This window comes from Aptenodytes patagonicus, chromosome 25 (assembly GCF_965638725.1).
Source record: "Aptenodytes patagonicus chromosome 25, bAptPat1.pri.cur, whole genome shotgun sequence".
In the NCBI taxonomy this organism is placed as follows: domain Eukaryota; kingdom Metazoa; phylum Chordata; class Aves; order Sphenisciformes; family Spheniscidae; genus Aptenodytes; species Aptenodytes patagonicus.
This window is the reverse complement of record NC_134973.1, coordinates 2729680-2748780: the sequence shown is the minus strand read 5'-3', so window position 1 is coordinate 2748780 and position 19101 is coordinate 2729680. Positions and strand designations below refer to the sequence as shown.

Here is a 19101-nt window from a genome sequence, read left to right as displayed (position 1 = left end):
CTGTGGAGCAGCATTTCTGTGCTCTGATACAACTGCTGTTGCATCAGTTCTGTGTCCTCCCTTTTCCTAGTCCCAGCCTGCTCCTTTTCTGGGTAGCAATAGTCCCTTCTCTCAGCTACCCCCGTGATGCCTTGCAAGGCCCTGACCATCTAGGAGTGGGAAGTGGGTACCTTCTTATCATCTTGATGAGAAGGGATCTACTTCATCTCGATGTGCCTTAATGTCAGCACACCACAAACCCATCTGGTGAATGAGAACCCACCGTCCTGATGCCCTGCAGGATCCCCTGGGACCCCGTGTCTGTGCTTTGTCTTGCGGCAGCACAGTTGGGGATTTCTATGTCTGCCACAGACTGCTCAGAGCACTGCCTGAGGTTGCAGCTTTTCGGGCTCCCTGGATGCACGAGAGACGTTAATTGTTAACAACAACTGAGGAAACACTAGGTGAGAAAGACAGGCCTCAAAGGGTCCCCATCCCTAAGGCAGGAGCACAGGACTTGCTTCAGATGAACAAGGGGTGCTGGTGGGCACTGCTGATACCAGAGCTGCCTCTAGAAGGCCACATCCTTACCCACGCAGATGGTGCCACTGGGGTCCAGCTTGCTGCCTGGGGAGCACTCGCAAGCAAAGGAGCCAGCGTTGTTCCTGCAGACACCGTTCACACAAGGGTTAGAGGTGCACTCATTGATATCTGTGGGAAGAAAGGGACTGTCACTGTAGTCAGTGCCATGGGAGCCAGTTTTCTGGGCCAGAGACTGGGGAGGATGAGAAGCAAAGAACATGAAGAAAGGAGTTTGTCAGCTGTTCAGGGGATCACCAGTCCAGGCCATAGGAGTCCTGCGCGTACCACTCAAGTATGCACCATCTCAAGGGGGATGGGCACGGACAGCGGACGCCGTGAAATTAGTGAGCTGCTTCAGGATTGAGGGAATGGATGGATTGAGGGTGGTTGGTGCAGCTACTGGGGAATGAGGGACTCGCTCGCTCAGGGCTGCTCCTGGCTAAGATGGGAGCAGCCACAGTGCCGAATATGGCCTTCATGTACCTGTCTGAACCAGATGGGAGGCTACGTAGCATTTGCCATTTTTCACCTTCTTTACAGAAAATAATTTTTTTTCTCTAAACAGACATTTATGTGCAAAGTGCCAGTTCTCAAATGCTTGAGGACTTTGTGGTCAGGAAACAGTTTCCTCCACTCCAGACTGTAAGCTTTCAATCAAATCCCCAAAACTTGCAATTTTGGTCAGGTTTTAGCTAAAATTTTGGGGGCCTAGAGGAAATTGTTCTGGTTTTCAGTCACTGAAAAGCCCAGATGTTCTGGGTTTGGATGTCCACTATTTTGAATGAAGTGTGAAATTTCCCCCTAGGAAAAAAAAAAACAAACAACCAAACCCACAAACCCGAAGCCTGGACCTGCTCCAGTTCAAACCACTGCGGTCAAAAGGGAACCAAAGACACATTAGACCTTGAGCTCCCTTTCCATCAGGACCTCAGGCAACAGCTCTTTACATCTTGTGAAGATGTTCTGCGTTGCCTTCAGAGTCACGTTACCTTCACAGGTATCTGTCTCCGTCCTGAAGACAAAGCCCTTGGGGCAGGTGCAGGTGTAGCTGCCGGGTGTGTTGCGGCACAGTCCATTGTCACACAGCAAACGATTGACAGTGCATTCATCAACGTCTGTGGGCAGAGAGATGGGGTTTCTGAGCTACAACACCAGCGTCCACTCTTCTACCCTGCCAGCCCTACAGAGCTCCGGCAGCCTGAGAGGCGCAGAAATGCAGTACCGTCCTCAAAGCAATAAAATGTGGAAAGTATGTTAAATCACGTATGTGTAGTTTCTCACATAGCACCTTGTGCTCTTCCATGTGGACAAGGCAGCCCTGAACGGGGACAGTGCTCGAGGGCATCAGCTGCTGTATCACCTCAGGCTCCTGTGCAGCTGGAGGTCAGCATCTGGCTCCCAGCCTCATACGCTGAGTGCATGCCACCCTCTCCCCACCAGCACCGAGCTCCTGGTTCCCTATGCCACACCGAGCTTGCGCTGCCCTGAACTCACCCACGCAGTTCTTGCCCGTGGGATCTGACTCATAGCCCAGGTTGCAGATACAGCGGTAGCTTCCTCGCAGGTTCTCGCACATGCCATTGGGGCAGATATCTGGGTTGAGGGCACATTCATTGATGTCTGCACGGAGAAAGAAATCAAATTAGATGGACCATGGCAAACGTAAATACAGAAAGCTTCCAGCCCCTAATTCATTGTTCCTTGGTGTCAATAGCTAGCTGGGGCACCCCTCTGCACAAATCCCTCCTTCCTGTCCTACCTACCCTCCTGGTTTGACCCAGTAGACCCTGGGGAGCCTCGTTCCTCTCCTCTTGGTGCTGTGGAGCTGGGCATCTTTGTCCTGGGGATACACAGCTGATCTAGCACAGGGCTCTGAGCTCAGGAGGAGAGAACCGGATAAGGGGTTGAGATAAGCCCAGACTCAGTTCCATATCAAGGGCTCTCAGGTCCTTCTGTTACGTTCCTGAGTCTCCTTACAGTATCTCTATCCCAGGTACTCAGGTCAGACCACTTAATTAACCCTCCTACTGGAAAAGGTGGGAGGAAGAAGCTGTTTGTAAGGTGTTGTGAGCAGGATGCCAACTGGGGTAAGGGCAGAGCATGATGGACAACCTGCCTGTGCATACACAGCCCTACCACAGGGGACCGCGTTGCTGGGGGCAGAACAGGGCGAGGAGTACTCAGACATGTTGGAGAGCATGCAGCTGGGCTGGCAGAGGGTCATGTCCATGGCTAGATGGTCACAGCAAAGCCCTTCCAATGGCAAAGTCCCTGTATCTCCTAGCCCAGCCATGGTCCCCAAGCTGAGAGCTTGCACAGACTCCTTGACCACGCAGCTACCAGGCTGGAAGAAGTCCTGATCAGGCCAAAGTAAATTTCCTATCCCTATTGCTGACAAAGAACTGCCTGAAAGCAGCCTGGGCAGCCTGGAAAAAGAGAGGTGAGGACCTGTGGCCTCTGCCTGGTTCCTGGCACTGGAGAATGTGTGGTGGTGGCAGGGCAGGGACAGAGGGGAGTGTTATGTTTGGATGAGGGCAGGAGCCAATGCCTGCAGGATGTCAAAACCTCAGCTTCGAAGATTTGCAGAGTGCCTTGGATAAATCTGCCTCAAACAGAGAGTTTTTTGGATGGTTCTGCAGCAAGGTGTGGTGGGTACCACAGCCCCTGCTGCCCATGCGCGTGGTGGTTGGGCTCAGGTCTGCAGGGCACCTGACAGGGAGAGCCATGGACATCTCTGCCATCACCCACCTCCTGCCTGCCCCCCCTGTCAGCAGCACCAAGTGCCCTGTGCACGTGGACAGAAACCCAGAAGGGCGGCAGCCAGCTGGACAGCATCTCTTCCTCTGCATTAGCATCATCTCACTGCCTTTTTGGAGCAAAGCTCTGGTGCCCAGGCAAAAAGATTTTACCCTGGCGAGAACCAGCCTCCCCACAGAATAGGGCAGGTTTGCGTTCGTACAGCAGTGTCCTCGCAGTGTCATAGGGCCAGATGGCAAGCAGCCCAGGCCAGGGCTTCCCAGACACTGCTGGCCTTCGTCTCCACGCAGTTGGAGTTCAGTTACATCCCCAGGGAAATGCAGCCCTGGAGAGCGCTGAGTGCATATAGTCCTGGCTGCAGGCAGCCGATGGGCTGACCAGAGCATGTCTGATGTTAGCTTCTTGCTAGAAAGCGTCTTATCGTTAGCCTGAGACTGACTTCGGCCAAGACACGGTGCCCTGGAAGGAAGCCCAAGAAGCCACCAGGGTTTTGCCTCTGGCTCATTCCCATCTGGAAAGTTTTGAAAGGCCGTAGCTATCTGGCTGCTTTGTGCTCTTCCTGCTGATCCAAGCACTGCCCAGGGCTGGCAGCGCAGCCGCCTGCCTGACCTCTTGCACAGCTGTCTAATTCAAAGCAGCCCCTTGGCAACACATCCCAACACGCGCTTATCACCTCCCTCTCCCTGGGAGACTGCGAACCCTTTTCTCCCGCGACCAAGGAGCTGGAGGGCAGAGGAGGGAAACAAGCAAGAGGATGCAATTGGTCACGCTCTTCATTCCCATGAAAGCGGGGAGTAAAGCCAAACTCTGCGTGTGCATCCCCAGAAACGTAGTTCCCACAGGGTGCCAGGAATCAACCACTTGATTCAATACACAGTCCTCAGGGACGCTTGCTCAACGTTAACTCGCGGTGCTTTAGGGAGGAGAAAAGACACATAGCACTCCTCTCCCCCGTGCCCAAGCTCACGTCCCACGCACAGACACTCACTAACACGGAGATAGGTTCTTGCATGCACTTAACACCCACCCAGGCTATGCAAGCTACCCTGCGCTTACTCACAAACAGCTCTCGCATACACGGGCGTAACGTGCTAAGTCTCCAGCACACCCTCCTCTGCCAAGTCTCTCATGGCACACGCTCCCACAGTCACACAGATGCATGCACACCCCGTTAAAAGCAGCTGAAAGAAAGAGCTGAGAGTGACATTAGATGTGCCTGTCTAGGATATGGTACATGGGATGCACATACCTCTGCCGTCAGCTGTTATTCCAATGCCGCTGCTGCAGAGTGCCTGGAATTCAGCTGTGTAGAAAGCACAACAGAACCATTAGCTTTTCTAGACGGTTCACGCACAGTGACATTAATTCTGGGTAACATTGGATTTATTGTTTGTTTGTTAGAATGTCATCTGTGGGCTTCCACGCAGTGTTTGTTTATACTTATGCAATGTGTATTTTAGAGCTGATACTTGCAGTAGTAGTCCAACACTGTGAGAATCCCTGCAATGAGATCAGCATCAGATTCACGGATCCAACCTACACTTGTTGACTGCATGGCATCCCTTTCCCCCTGCCTATGGCCTTCCCATGACACTGCCAAGCTGCCTAGGTCACCTCAGGGACCTGTCAGGGACCCAGAATGTCTCTGAGCACCTTCCTGGCTTTTTGCAAACTCAGATGGAAGAGGAGCTCACCAGAGTTTTTGGCTGGACAGGGTTGGCAGGGCTCTCCGAAGCCATGGTCTGGGTTAGCACAGCAACACTCGGACTTGGTGACCGCTCCTGGAAAGGGACGAGCACACGTGCCCTTTTTAATGCCTCCATAGCAGGTGCTGCGCATGTGGGTGTCCACGCAGACTCGTCCATCCACCCCGATAGCCAGGCCCCCGAGGCACTCGCAGCGGAAGGAGCCCTCTGTGTTAATGCACCAGCCATTCATACAGATTCCTGGCGTCTCGCACTCGTCGATGTCTGAAAGAGGAAGCACAAACTGGTTGTTACCTACCCACAGGCAGCAGGACACACAGACAGGGGCTTTGGACTACTTTGCAGGCAGACTTGGAGACTAAGAGGGAACTAGAGGTGCAGTTTAGAGCATCACATCCCCTGCATGCTCTGCTGGCTGTCCCTGATGGTTGAAGGGAAGTAACAGGGATCTGGGCTTCTTCAGTCTCCTGAGACCCAGCCCCTTCTCAGAGTAGCAGGGTCTGGTCTCTGCTCTGTTAACAGGCCAGTGACCCAGAGAATTTACCCTGTGTCACAGCAGCATATCCAAGAAATGCTATGTTCTCCTCCTCCTCCTCCTCTCTCCACTCTGCCTTCACATCCTAACCTTCCTGGCTTCGGGAGGTAGCACACAAACCATAGCGGAACATGCTGTAGAGGCTGGGGAAGCTGTGGAGATGACTGCTGCCAGCTCACATTGGCCACACAGAGCTTCACAGCCCTGCTTAACCTCCTTCAGAAAGAGGATTTAAGCTCCAATTTGCGCTGAAGTAGCGGAGGTGCGAGAACATTTTCCCTTGTGCCCATTCTGCTGAGAGGGGGTAGTTTCTGGTGGCAGAGCAGGAGATGCCTGGCAACAGCCTTGGTTTTTCTCAGCTCCCCTTGGCCCCAGTCACGTCGTAAGTCCCCAGGAACGTGGATGGCAGGCTGGGAAGAGGGCAGAGACCAAGCTTGGGTCCTACGCACCGACACAGTACCGCCCGTTGGGAGCCAGCACAAAACCGGGCTTGCAGATACATTTGAAGCTGCCGTCCTCATTGATACACATCCCGTTGAGGCACATGTTAGTCGTGGCACATTCATCATGATCTGGGGAGGACAAACAGAAAACACGAGCTGAGCCTGCGAGCTGCAGCAAGACTCTCCTGTGCTCAAAAACTCTGTCCCCCATCTCATGGTCAAATTGCTGCTTATGGCAGCGGGTGCCAATCCTCAAGGCAGAGTTCCCACCACTGCTCCTGGTGAAAGCTGTCCTGCTGCGTCCCTGCCACTCTCGGTACCCCAGTCAGCCGGTGCAGCTTGCAGCAGGACTTGCACACTGGCTGCTGGAGGCAACAACTCTCAGGGTGATGGAGAAATGTCCTGCAAAACCTACAGGAGCCCTCCAGGAGCACTAGCACCCTTATAAAAATGCCTTCCTATTTCAGTGCAACCGTATCCTCTCCTCTCATGTTAAGATGCACTCTGCCTTAGCAGTGTTACCCGAGAGAAAGGGAGTACAGCACAGATTAAAGTAACCACCAACCCCCCAGGAGGACATAGTCTCAGCTCAGTCCCAACCTCCCCAAGGCCATAGATGACAGCACATCAGGAAATAGCTTACCGACACAGTTCTTGCCATCAGGGGTGATTTCAAAGCCAGCATTGCAGATACACTGGAAGCTGCCATCAGTGTTAACACAGCGGCCGTTCCTACACATTACTCCATTCATGATGCACTCATCAATATCTGGCAGGGAAATAAACATAAGAAAGTAGCAGCAGGTGGAGTGAGAAGCAGTTCCAGCTTAATCTGCTCCATGAGAAAAGCAGGCAAGTGCTCTCAGACACTCAGAGTGTGCCCTGCTCCAGGATCACACTCTTTCCCTCTGTACGAACTGCAGGAGATGGAAAAGATGCGGAGAAAGCTTTCTGCATGCTCTGGAAGCATCACTACATTCGTGAGGTCACAGCTCTGGGATCTCAGGCCCTCCGTGATGTCTTTGTCAACCTCCTGCCGCAGGGCCCACTTCACACCTCGAACAATCCTAGGCCTGTTCAAGTTCATAATAGGCAACAAAAGCCCTCAGATCAACAGCCACGGACTCAGGCCTGCTACGAAGTACCACAGAGGTGTGGTCCCAGTGCCTCAGCAAAATGAATTCCAGGACAGCAGTTGGGGTACCACGTGGCTGACTGCAGTACGGCAGCAGGGGAGGTGCTGTGTTGCGTACCAAGAACATGATGTCCACTTGCTCTGGGAGACAGGCCACTGAATGCCTCTGGGTAAAGACGAGAGACGAAAGGAAGAGGACTATCTCAGGTAGGGGGTTGTTACTGACCCTTTATCCAGAGCTGGGGAAGACGAGATGAGCTATTTTATGAGCAAATTACAGAAAACCAATAGTCTGGCCCCAGCGGCAATGGATGATCCAGACACTTTGTAGACTTCTCCTAATGTGGCGAAGTTAGCTTGAGAGCAGCCTGGCAGAAAAGGGTCTGAATCACAGTTGAAATGGGGCGGCCCTGCACAGAAAGAAACCTCCTTTTGGGCTATATCGACAGAAGAGCTGTGTGTAAGCCACACGGGACAGTTTCTTGTCCTGACAGCTAGAGAGGTCACGGCTGAAGAATGACATCCAATTTTGGCACCACACATTAGAAAAGATAAAGACAAAATGGAGGAAGTTGAGAAGATAAAAACAAGGACAATGAGAAGCTTAGAAACATTATCAATGAGAGGAGATTGAGACACTTGCATTTGTTTAGTCTAGAAGGGAGATGACAGGGGGGTTACAAGTTGCAGTTTCCCAACATGTAAAAAAATGTTGTAAAGGAGACAGCGATGAACTAATTTTCATGGCCAGAAGGACAATCACAAGAAGAATTCAGCTTAAAAGATTTAGTTTGGAAATTAGGAAAAGCCTTCCACATTGTCAGGCAACTGAGGGGTCCTTTGGAAGCCCCTTCATCAGAAGCCACTCGACAGCAAAATAAAAAAACCCAAAGGTCAGGCACTGACAGGGAAATTTGCCTTTCCTTCTTGTTCACATGGGACATTACCTTCCCATAATTCTTTTTTAGCAATCCCTCACCCAGAGCACCATCTTGCTGCAAGACACTGATGGAACAACTTTGCTAGAAATCACAAGCCCCACATTGATACAAAAATTCCTCAAAATCCTATCTTTTGTCAAAATAAAATGTTGTCATCTTTAAATAGAGTTCTGCTCTTGAAAAGGACTCTAAGTTCCTTGATTGCCGCTAGCCAATTTTAAGGTAGATAAGGGTAGAGGAAACCTCTTCTGCTAGACGGATTTCAGGAGACTGCTGGCAACTCAACTAAGTTGTTCTGAAATCCCATCACACACCTGGCTGGGAGGTTGTTTGGTGCTGGGGACTCCTCACTGTTTCCACTTTACAACCATTTTCCTTTGGTACCTAAGTCTCGGATAACCCTGTTGACACTCTTGCAGCACACTGTGTCCCCCCGAAAGGAGAGACAGAAAATACTTACCGATGCAGGCCTGCTTTGTGGGGGTGCTCTGGAAACCTTCGTGGCACTTGCAGTGGTAGGAGCCAGGTGTGTTCACGCAGTCACCATGCACGCAGGGGCTGCTGGAGCACTCATCCACATCTGCAAGAAGAAAAGCCTAAGCCTGTGAGTCACCATTATGCAGAGAATGCACAGCAAGATACCAGGACAGGCAACAAAGGCTGCCTCCTGTGAGCCGCTGAGCCCGTGCTTTCAACTCCGGTGCTCAGCATCCTGACAGCGCGGCCAGCAAGGTCCCTCTGGATGGCATCTCTTCCCTCAAGTGAATCAACTGCACCGCTCAGCTTGGTGTCATCTGCAAACTTGCTGAGGGTGCACCCAATCCCACTACCTATGTCACTGATGAAGACATTAAATAGTATTGGTCCCAATAGGGACCCTCGAGGGACACCACCCATTACTGGTTTCCACTTGGACATTGAGCCATTGACTGTAATTCTTTGGACACAGTCATCCAGCCAATTCCTTATCCATCCAACAGTCCATCCGCCAAACCCATATCACTCTAATTTAGAGGTAAGAATGTTGTGGGGAACTGTATCAAAGGCCTTACAGAAGTCCACATAGATGACATCCATAGCTCTTCCCTTCTTCACTGATGCAGTGACTATCATCAAAGGCCACTAGATTAGTCAGGCACAATTTGCCCCTTGGTGAAGCCGTGTTGGCTGTCTCTAATCACCTCCATCTTCCACGTGTTTCAACATACCTTCCCTTGTGAACAGTTTATAGCCATCAATTGCAGCGCTCCAGTCACGTGATCAGTCCCACCACATTTCAATGTAGCTTTCTAGCTGCACAGTGGCTTCCAGCTCCTCCTGTTTGTTACCCATGCTGCATGCATCAATACAGAGGCACTTCAGCTGGGCTATCAACCCTCTCACCTTTTTAGAGGAACACACCCTAATTCCTTTCAGGCATTTCACAGGTGTTTCCCTGTTGGTTTCTAATACATCAGCAGCTCCTGGCTCTTCTCTGTTGCTCAAAACTCCATCCCCCTTCCCCACAAAATCTAGTTTAAAGCTCTCCTTATAAGTCTGGCCACCTTGTTGGCAAAGACCTTCTTGTTCCACTTGATCAGGTGAACCCCGTCAGCTCCCAACAGACCTGGTTTTTCAAAGGTAGATCACAGAAGCCAAAACCTTGAGTATGGCACCAGGCACGCAGCGAGGCATTCACCTGTGCAATTCCTCTCCTCCTTCCCTGAACCCCTTCCTCTGACTGGGAGGATAGAGGAGAACACCACCCGTGCTCCAGATTCTTTCAACATTGCTCTCTGAGTGACATATAGTCTCTTTTGGTGGTTCTAAGTTGCCTTGTCGCAGTATCATTAGACCCTACATGGAATAGTAGGAGTGGATGATAGTCTGGAGGGTTCACCAGTCTCAGCAGCCTCTCAGTGATGTCGCAAATGCGAGCTCTGCTAGGCAGCAAACTTCCCTAGAGAAATTGCCTGGATGGCAATTGGGTGCTTGGGTGCCTCTCAGTAAGGAATCTCCAATTACTAATACTTTACATGCTTTGCTGGTGGCACTGGTTCTAATGCATGTGGGGGGCTAAATCAAGGTTGCATGGTTGGCTTGTCTTGCATCTTGTCCGTTACTCCAAACCCAGAGCATCGTACCTCTTACGTAGGGGCACTTCAGAGCAAGGTTCTTCCTCCTGCCCTGAGCAGAGACAAGGGTCCAGTCTCCTTCATCTTATGAGTTACTTGGTCAGTCAGCTCAAGGTTGAATTCAGGCTTACCTCCCCACTTGTGCAGCCTTAAGGTAGGGCTGTCACTCAGCCTGGGACAGCACAAAATACCACGTATCAATCTCTCACATTCCCGGATACTGTTGAGGAGTATATACTTGTTTGAAGAGTTCTTCTAGCTGGGCATACTTCCAGCTAAGATCCACCACTGCCTTCAGGTGCTAGAGGACATCCAGGGGCTGGATCTCCATGCAACCTAAGGTCTGGACAGTTATTTCAGCCCTTGGGAGGTCTGCTTGGGTGGAGACGTCAGCAGAGAAAGGCTGTCCTTTGCAGACGCAGTGGGGGGACACCATTTTCTTTCAGCAGGACACGGTCTCCTTATAGTTCTCAGAAAAAATAGCCCACTTACTTACTTCTAAAAGGGTAATTCTTTTGAAAGTTGCCATCCTTCTAATTCTAATTCCTTGGAGACCTCAAGCTTCTGAGTAGGCTTGCACAGCCACCAGCTAGCCGGGGTGACCGTCGGCACTGCAGCCTAAGCCTGCGGGGCAAGCAGAGCAGGCAGCAGCCCGATAACTGGCAGTGCCCTGCCCAGGGGCCGGTTATACGGGGCTTCCCGCGGTGTGAACTGGCCACCACTAAGCCAACGGCAATGCGGTGGCTACCAGAGTTGTCACCCTGGATGTTCCTCAGGGGCAGACATATCCCTTCCATCATGCTGCTTCGTTACCTGACACAAGCCCTCTATCTCCAGCCTCTTGTGGGGAGCTCTGACTGGGATGGGGGCTGTCGGGGCAGCAGCTCGAGGTGCTGTTAAGAGCTGGCATGGGGCACAGTTGGAGCTGACCCGTGTGTGTGTCAAGCAGAGCCTACTTACCAATGCACTCTCCGCGCACGTCCTGCTTGTACCCCATGTTGCACTCGCAGCGGTAGCTGGATGGGGTGGGGATGCAGCGTCCATTCAGGCAGAGGTTAGTGAAATGCTTGCAGATGTCAATGGTCTGATTCAAAGTGGCGGTTCCTGGAAAGCACAGAGACAGCATCAGGTAGAGGATTACAGCTCCCTTCCTTTGATTGTCCCCAGGAAGCCGGGTCGGTAAGTCCAAACACTGATGGATCAGTGGTCCTGCTGGGCCCCGAACAACCATGGGGCTGCAGACACAAACTCAGCTGCCTCAGAAATCTCTGCAGGGTGCTGCGGTACCTGGCATGTCCCTACCCCACTGACATGCGCAAGATGGCACAGCCTCTCAGAAGCAAGGTGGGAATCAGTATTTATTGACATCCAGTACATTTGCACGGGCTTCAGCCCTTAGCAAGGAGCTACACGGGGATGCACATGAGAGAGAGGTGTCCAAGGTGGTGGGAAAAACAGTTTTGTTTTGGGGAGGCAGAGAGTGAGGCGGTGACGTGAAAGTTTCATTCCTATTTGGTAATTAGAAAGATATTCTGCGCTGGAGCCAGCTTCGGCTCCCTTGCTCTGCCAGCAGACGCTGTTTGATCTGCTTCTGGGCTCAGCATCCTGCACAGCATTAGTGTCACATCCCATCACTCCCCCTGTGTCAAAATAAACCTTGTAGCTGGCTAAGAGCACAGGCACTTTGCTCATGTGTGCATGGCTCAGAGAAGCGGGCCGGCACGCAGGCAGACACACTGCCTGTGTTCTGAGACAGGCAGCCAAATTGGGTCAGCACAGTAAGAAAGTAATTTTAATTACCAATGCTTGAACTTCCTGGGCCCATTCCAGGCAGACCTGGGATCCCGCCTTGTCCATTTGCCCCATTTGGTCCGATGCCTCCAGGCCCGTTGAGTCCCGGCCCAACACCATTGGGCCCGAATCCAGGAATTCCTGGAAAGCTCCCAGGGAACCCTGGCACGACTGGGAGTCCTTCGATGCAAAGCCTGCGGTACTCATCTGAAACAAAACAGCTGCCTTAGTGCTTTTCCAAGAGTGCCTGAATCCCCCTCCTGCCTCTGCCAGAGCGTGGAGAACAGAGGGATGGAGGCGGACCAGCAGGGAGCAAAGAGGATGGGTACTGATAGGAACAGGGCAGATGGGTGAGGAGGGCTTTAACACCCTCCACACCAGAGCAGATGCTGAGACACAGCTTGCCAGGGTGTTTGGCAACAGCTTCTCGGGGTGCGTGGGACAGCTGGCACCGTGGGCTCCCTTCATGCAGGAAAGGACAGGACACAGGAGGGTGCCAGACACTGTAAAGCTCTGCCCTGCTCAGAGCTAGTGATGAAGGAAGAGAGGCAGAGAGATAGATCTACAGTGCTGTGCCTTCTCAAGGCCTCCTGCTGCGTGGGCTCACCCTCATTTGGCCCCAAGGTTCAATTACGGTGGAAACCAAAGAGAGCTGAAGGGGTAGGAGGAAAGGGATGAATTCTTGCCTTGGCTGAACTCATCCAGCTCAACTTCAGACGAAACCCAGGCAGGGGAGCCAGCATCCCCATGTGACCTTTCTCTGGGTGTTACGTTGATGATTCTCCACGTCAAGCCTGGGGTACCACTAGGGTCATCAGAGCCATGAGTTGGCCCAGCAGCAGGTGGAGGTCCTTTGTGTTGCACTTACCAGACCCTCGGACAGGGCACATCTCTGGAGTCTGACCAATGGCCCAGCAACGCCCCGAGTCACAGCAGCACTGCATCTTGGTGTACTGGCCAGGGAGGTCCCCGGCACAGCGGCCCCCGATCAGAGCAGAGAAACACGTCCCAATCCGCTGGTCTGCAGAGAGGGAGAAGAGGAGGAGATGCATTCACAGCGTGTCATCACCATACTCTCGGTCAGGTCCTGAGTGCCCGTTCCCAATGGCATCTCCTCCAGCTTTCCAATGTTCCAATCTGACCTCCTTGTTCTGCCTCATCCTCCCAGATCATGAGGTTCTCCAGCACCTCCATCTGGAGCACATCAAAGCTGTAGGGTCAGGCCTTATTCCCCAGTACTAAATCTCACGTTCCCATTTAGGCTCCTAAATACTATAAGCAGCCTGACCGAGAGCCAGAAACAGGCAGTAGGTGGGCTGTCCCTCTCCATTGGATTCTCCATTGGGAGCTGCCTTCCTTGCCCTGTGGGAAGGACAAGCTAACCCCGCAGATTCTAGCTGAATTCACGGAGCAGAAGACAGATGAGATCCCCCACCTCACCCCATGTTTCCTCACCTTCCCAAAGGAATGGGATTATTTACAGGTGTCTCCCTCCTCTCACTAGAGTTTCTGCACTGATGAGAGATGTCGGGGACGGGTTCCCCCACTGACCCAACACACCAGCTGGGAGAGGGAACAGGCTGAGGGGAGGTGGTCTGCATGAGACCACTGCAAACGTTGACACTTCCACTACTGGACAGCCTGACCCATCCCCTCAGTGGGGACAGATAAACTGTTCCGGACTAAATATGTTATTCAACAAAATTGCATCCTGGGGCTGAGATCTCCATTCTTCAGGTTCCTCCTCTGATGTTAGTGTCTGTCTTGCTTATTTATACTACATTTGTGACCAGGGTTGGCCATCAGTGCCGTTATAACAGTACAACAGGCCCTGAACTTGGCCACATGGAGTGGCAGTGTCTTCTCCTCTCTTGGGCTGTTGGACTCAGCATGATATTACTCTATCTTCTGGCACTAAAAACACTTCCCTGTGATAAAAACAATCCAGCGCTGCCTGCTACTATTTTGAGGTTCCCAGACAGTGAGCGGGCATTCCCCAGCCATTCCTGCTCTAGGCTGAAGCTTTGGCTGCAACGGTCCTTTCCCTTGTTCTCACTTGTTGCAGGACAGAGCTGGCAGACCAAGGTGGTCAGCCATCTCCTACACCACTTTGGTCAGGCTGGGGATCCAGGTACAACCCTTCCAGTGTTAGTCAGTGATGCCCGGTGCTGTGCTAAGCAAGGACCTTTCCACAGCCAGTGCCATCCACTGTGGTCCTGCACACCTCAGGCTTGGCAAGGACCTACCTCTACTTCCCAGAACTGATTTAATGGCAAATGTCCCGCGTCCCAGGCTTCCCGTGAGGAAGCATTCCCTGCCAGGTCCCAGTGGTCCCAACATCTCTCGCTAAACAAATGGAGCTGTTCCCAATTCCACATCCCTCCACCCTGATCACTCCCATTCCCAGTGGATGCCTGTTTCAGGTCATGGGTTAGTTCCCACAGCCTGGACTGAGCTGGAAGGAGAACGAGCCCTGGACGGTGGTCAAAGTCCGCAAGCCTGGCCAAAGCCACAGACACCAAGCCTGGCACCGGTGTTTGGTGTGTGTGGCTTCTGGACAAGGCCCAGGAGACTGAGGGTCTTTCACATGTCTAGCAGGCTCCGTCTGGCACCAAGTCCTCTAGGAAAACCTGGAATCTTCCACTCATTCATCTCCCGGCCTTGTTTCTCAAGTAAATTAATGAGGGGGAAAGTCTAGTCTGATTTGTCATCTGTGCCTCTAGACTGACATTAGCCAGCAGGCTGACACTTTCCTGAAATATAATTGAAATTAATTGCACGGAGCTGTTTGATCTGTGGGCTGTGGTTACATTTCTTCTCTAATCACAGCTCAGTGACTTGCAGAGGACAGTGACCCCATTTAAAGCCAGGGTGACTAAACCAGCAGGTCTTTTCCCAGATACATCCTTTCCGCCATTCTGCAGCACTGAGTTCAACATGAACTATTCCCTTTTAGGAAACTTTATCCACCAAAGAGACTTGCAGAAAGACAGACAGACTAGGAGAAGGGAAATTTGAGTGAGGGGATTGAATGCTGCACCAGATTAGCTCCTAATCCTAATGAAGGGAAGTTCTAGCCACATGGGTGTTTGGGTCATCCCAAGTCCTTGATCTCTGGCAAGTGGCAAGAGTGCAAGAGCAACGTCCACGTCTTTGCAGGTTTCAGGAGCTGCTGGAGTGTAGAAGAGGGCTGTGTTTCCACAGCACGTTGACTGGTTGATGTTACTTAGCATCAGCATGTAGCCCACACTTACTCCAGAAAGAAGCTGATCTCTGAACAAGCCAGGGCAGGATAGTGGGGCCATTCGGAAAAGCTGCCCCTCAAACCCTCGATGGGAGTTTAGCTAAGTGAGGGCTTAGGGCTGAGCTTAAATGAACTTCTAGATCTGAGCGTGATAGTTTGGAATAAACCCTTTGGGCATTAGAGAGGACAGATCCCACTCGGCTCCTTCTGTTCTTCTGTGGGACGCTTGCTGTCCCAAAAGCTGTGATACACGAAGACAGCCAGCCAGTTAATGGGCAAGGAGTGATTTGGAGAACGCAACCTCCTTCCCCACAGACAGACATGTGCTGACAAGTTTGACAAGGCAGGGAGGTCACGGCAGTTTGTGTAACGGAGGGAATGGTCCAGCCCTTATTCATTTGGACAAATGTTTATTAAATTCAGCTGTCTTTGCTGCAGTTTGTAATAATCTCCCTCAGAAATGAAGGTCAGGACTAATTGAAACCTCATCTGGAGCTGCCTTGGGCAGAGAGAGGGGTGGATGGAAAGAACAGTGGGTCCCTGCAGTCCCTCTGTGACCTCCTGCAGGACCACCCACACGCTGGAGGTACGAGCACAAAGCTGTCGTGGTTTTGTTCTGTCTTCCTCTGCAGCTGTTAAGGGAACAGGTTTGCACAATAACCTCAGTAAATCAGATAATGCTGCAGGCAAGAAAGGAGGTAAAATTCCACATGAGATTAGACAGCGCACAGAGGTAGGGGATAGAGCCACAGGTCTGTCAGAGGTCTCTGATTCAAAGAAGCTGTGGATGCTTTACAAGGTCCAGCCAGGAGCAGTAGAATCATAGAATCATTAAGGTTGGAAGAGACCTCTAAGATCATCGAGTCCAACCGTGAGTAGGGGATGGAGTTTGGCTTGCTTATCATAGTGGGACAGGAGCAACTCCAAGCTGGACCTTCCTGCTGGGGTCTGGCAAAGTCTGCACCCGTCCGGCTGGGCCATGATGCCCTGGTGTGTGTGTCCTGATGCCCAGGAGAAGCCCCACACCAGGAGCTGCACCCTCTGAGTGACTATCCAGCACGGCTAATCTCTCTCTTCCCTTTCAATGTGAACATTCTCTTCGGAGTCTGCACGAGTTGTCTAAGATCTGTTGTGCACCTGCAAGGGATTTTGCAATTTTCATCCTGATGAAAACCTGGTTTGTTTCTTTGGTGGTGGGGTAGGGGCAGGGAGAGGTGGAGGAATAGAAAGTACCGGTCCTGCTTCCCAGGAGAGAACTTTAAAGGGTGAGTATTTCTCTCACTTTGTGTCTTGTCATGTACAGAAACTGAGAAGCTCAAGTGGCCAAACCCAGACAAACTAGTGGTTGCAAAAGGCAGTTGGCTCTGCCTACAAAGGACCTGAGGGCTATTAGCTCAGGAGGGAGCTGCAACACAGCAGCGTGTAGCCAAAGGTCTCCCACCCAAGATGTCCAATGGTGCTCGGTTTGCAAGGAAGAAGGGTGCAAAAAGGAGCCTCATACTGCGGTGAGGACAGTCAGTCTGGACCACTGACGCCGTCATATGTTCTCTGTGTCTGGAAAACTGACCAATTTCATTCTTGTCTGGGTAAGATTAGATGGTGGTGTCTGTCTCAGTGAAGAGCCATGCCAGAACGAAGGCACAAAGCATCCCTCGGTGCACAGCTCCCACCAAACTGCAATATTCATGGCACACCTTGGCCACCAATGCTTCTGCTGTCTCACCGCAGGAGGGCTGCAGCGCAAACAGGGAAGCTCTGGGTGTTATTGCAGGACAGTTTCTGTGCTGGCAAGTGCTATAATAAGTTCACTCCCTCCCTGGCTGTTCACTCTTCTCCAAATTCACCTCCCAGTTCAACGGTTACAAGGTTGAGGTATAAATGCATCCCTGAAATGATCTGATAAAAAATGATTCTCTCTAGGGGGAAATGTTTTACAAATGTGGACTGAATGACCCAGTTAGCAGTCCAGGTTCCTGCACAGGTTCACACTATGGAGCGACTATGGAGCCCATAGGTCCCTGCAGCTGTCCGGGCAGACCTCTGCTTGGCAGCATCGCCAGCTCCCTCGATGCCTTAGGAGCTGTTAGGGGGCTCTGCTCAGGGTCCCTCCCCAGCTCCTTAACAATCTGTTTTGAGTCTGTGACCCTCACACCACTTCCCTTTTGCCATTTCTTGCCCTCATAAATATCTCCTCATATTACCTTTTTCCTCGTGCTCTTTCCTTTCCTGGATAATGACCAAAGTGGGCAAAAAGGGTTCTCCAGGCAGGTGAAGTCCTCAGTAACCCCCTCACAGCCCTCTCTGAGTCCAGGACTTTGCAACAATAAGCAAGACCTGGCCTTACCTGGAACTTTAGGCAGTAAATCTGCCGATGTTGCCCAAGAAGAGAGAAGACACAAATCTCTCAGAGCTTTGCTGCACTATCAGGGAAAAAGAGCAAAGAAAGCGATGTGCAGGAGTGCTGACTTGCAACACCATGGGCATGTCTGGAAATGCATCTGAAAGGCCATTTTTCTCATTTGAAAATTATTCTTTTAAGCTGTTCTTGAAAAGCAACCTATTGTACTGAAAAGAAAAAAAAAACAAACCCTCACAACCTGCTGGAGCAGATCCTTCTGCCGCCTGCAAAACACCGAGCCTGTCTTTTACAAGCATAAATGAATGAAACTGTTATGAACATGTGTGGAACTGGATTGTTTGTGTCAGGCACAGGTGGTTGAATCATTCAATAAATGTTCATTTCAAACTATGACGGACTTTCTCCAGCTACGCTGCTGTTTGCATTTTACTGAGGCAGGCAGTGAAAGCAGCTAATGAGATTTGGGATCAACTCAAGCTCAGTGTCTTGCTGTTTCAGCTGCAAAAACTACAGGAGATTATTCAAATGCAATAAAAAGGTGTTTACTTTACTAAAAAGGGAGGGGAAAGGGATGGGAATATATCAAGGCTGCCGCCATAAAGTCACCACACAGCCAGTGCTGGTGCCTCATGATATATGAGACACTGCGGTCACTTCCAGTCTAAACATCTGAGAGGTGGCAGCGTGACAATCTCTTCTGCTCTCTCCTGATGCTGTTCATGCTTTAAGGGTGGCCACATTTTTTATTAATTTTCAATTTTACAAACTATTTATTTGATTTATTTCATAGGACGTAAATTGTGGGCTTAAACTACCATAAACTCGCAAAATGAGCACTAAAGCCCCCTCAAATGATAGAAGCAGGGTTTGCAGAATATGGATCCCGGGGCAACAACACCCCAATAGTAACTGTGCATTTTGCCAGAAAAAATATTGTCTGTCCCAAAATGTGACAGCACACTAGCGGCATATATTAGCTCAGGGAAATGGCTAGGGCATGATGTATTGAGTTCAGATGCAGTCATAGTCCACTGCAGCTAACTAAGCTTTGGACTATTTTTAAATTTGGGCTTTCTAATTTTATTTAGTTTTCGTTTCTTGAAGCACTTGGTTTCAAGGAAAGCGGGGAAATGTCCATATGACTCATCCGACAGCCGTCACACCCCTCCGGGCTTATGGCAGGGTCTGGGAAACAGGGAGGAAAAGAATTTCATTCTCATTAAATTCTATCAGATTCCCAAAGAAGGTGACTCGTATGTTATACTTTACAACATTTTTCTTTCCAGGACTAGAACATGATTAATTTTTATTCCAGGTTCTGTGGATATAAAAGAATTTGGAAATTATTTTTTTTCTGTATTAATTTCCAGGACTTTCAACAGGAAGCTGTACCTGACATCTTCCATTGCACTAACAATGATCTTTGCCTTTTCTGTAACAGTTCCTCTTTACAAATCCTTGCATCCTTGCCTTTCTAAGGGCGAATGAACTTTCTGAACAGCGAGACAAACCCTG

The 19101-nt window shown here is 50.9% G+C and overlaps 1 protein-coding gene across 1 annotated transcript in view; it reads right to left on the bottom strand.

Moving 5' to 3' along the window:
• LOC143170643 (fibrillin-2-like) overlaps positions 1-19101 on the bottom strand; it is a 110972-nt gene that overhangs the window by 31001 nt on the left and 60870 nt on the right. The window contains exons 9-19 of the mRNA XM_076359091.1: positions 12852-13004; positions 11993-12190; positions 11153-11296; positions 8539-8658; positions 6646-6771; positions 6009-6131; positions 5013-5288; positions 4568-4621; positions 2056-2181; positions 1551-1676; positions 571-690 (exon numbers count right to left, since the gene is read on the bottom strand). Coding sequence (XP_076215206.1) covers positions 571-690; positions 1551-1676; positions 2056-2181; positions 4568-4621; positions 5013-5288; positions 6009-6131; positions 6646-6771; positions 8539-8658; positions 11153-11296; positions 11993-12190; positions 12852-13004 — 1566 coding nt within the window. The remainder of the gene's footprint in view (positions 1-570; positions 691-1550; positions 1677-2055; positions 2182-4567; positions 4622-5012; positions 5289-6008; positions 6132-6645; positions 6772-8538; positions 8659-11152; positions 11297-11992; positions 12191-12851; positions 13005-19101) is intronic.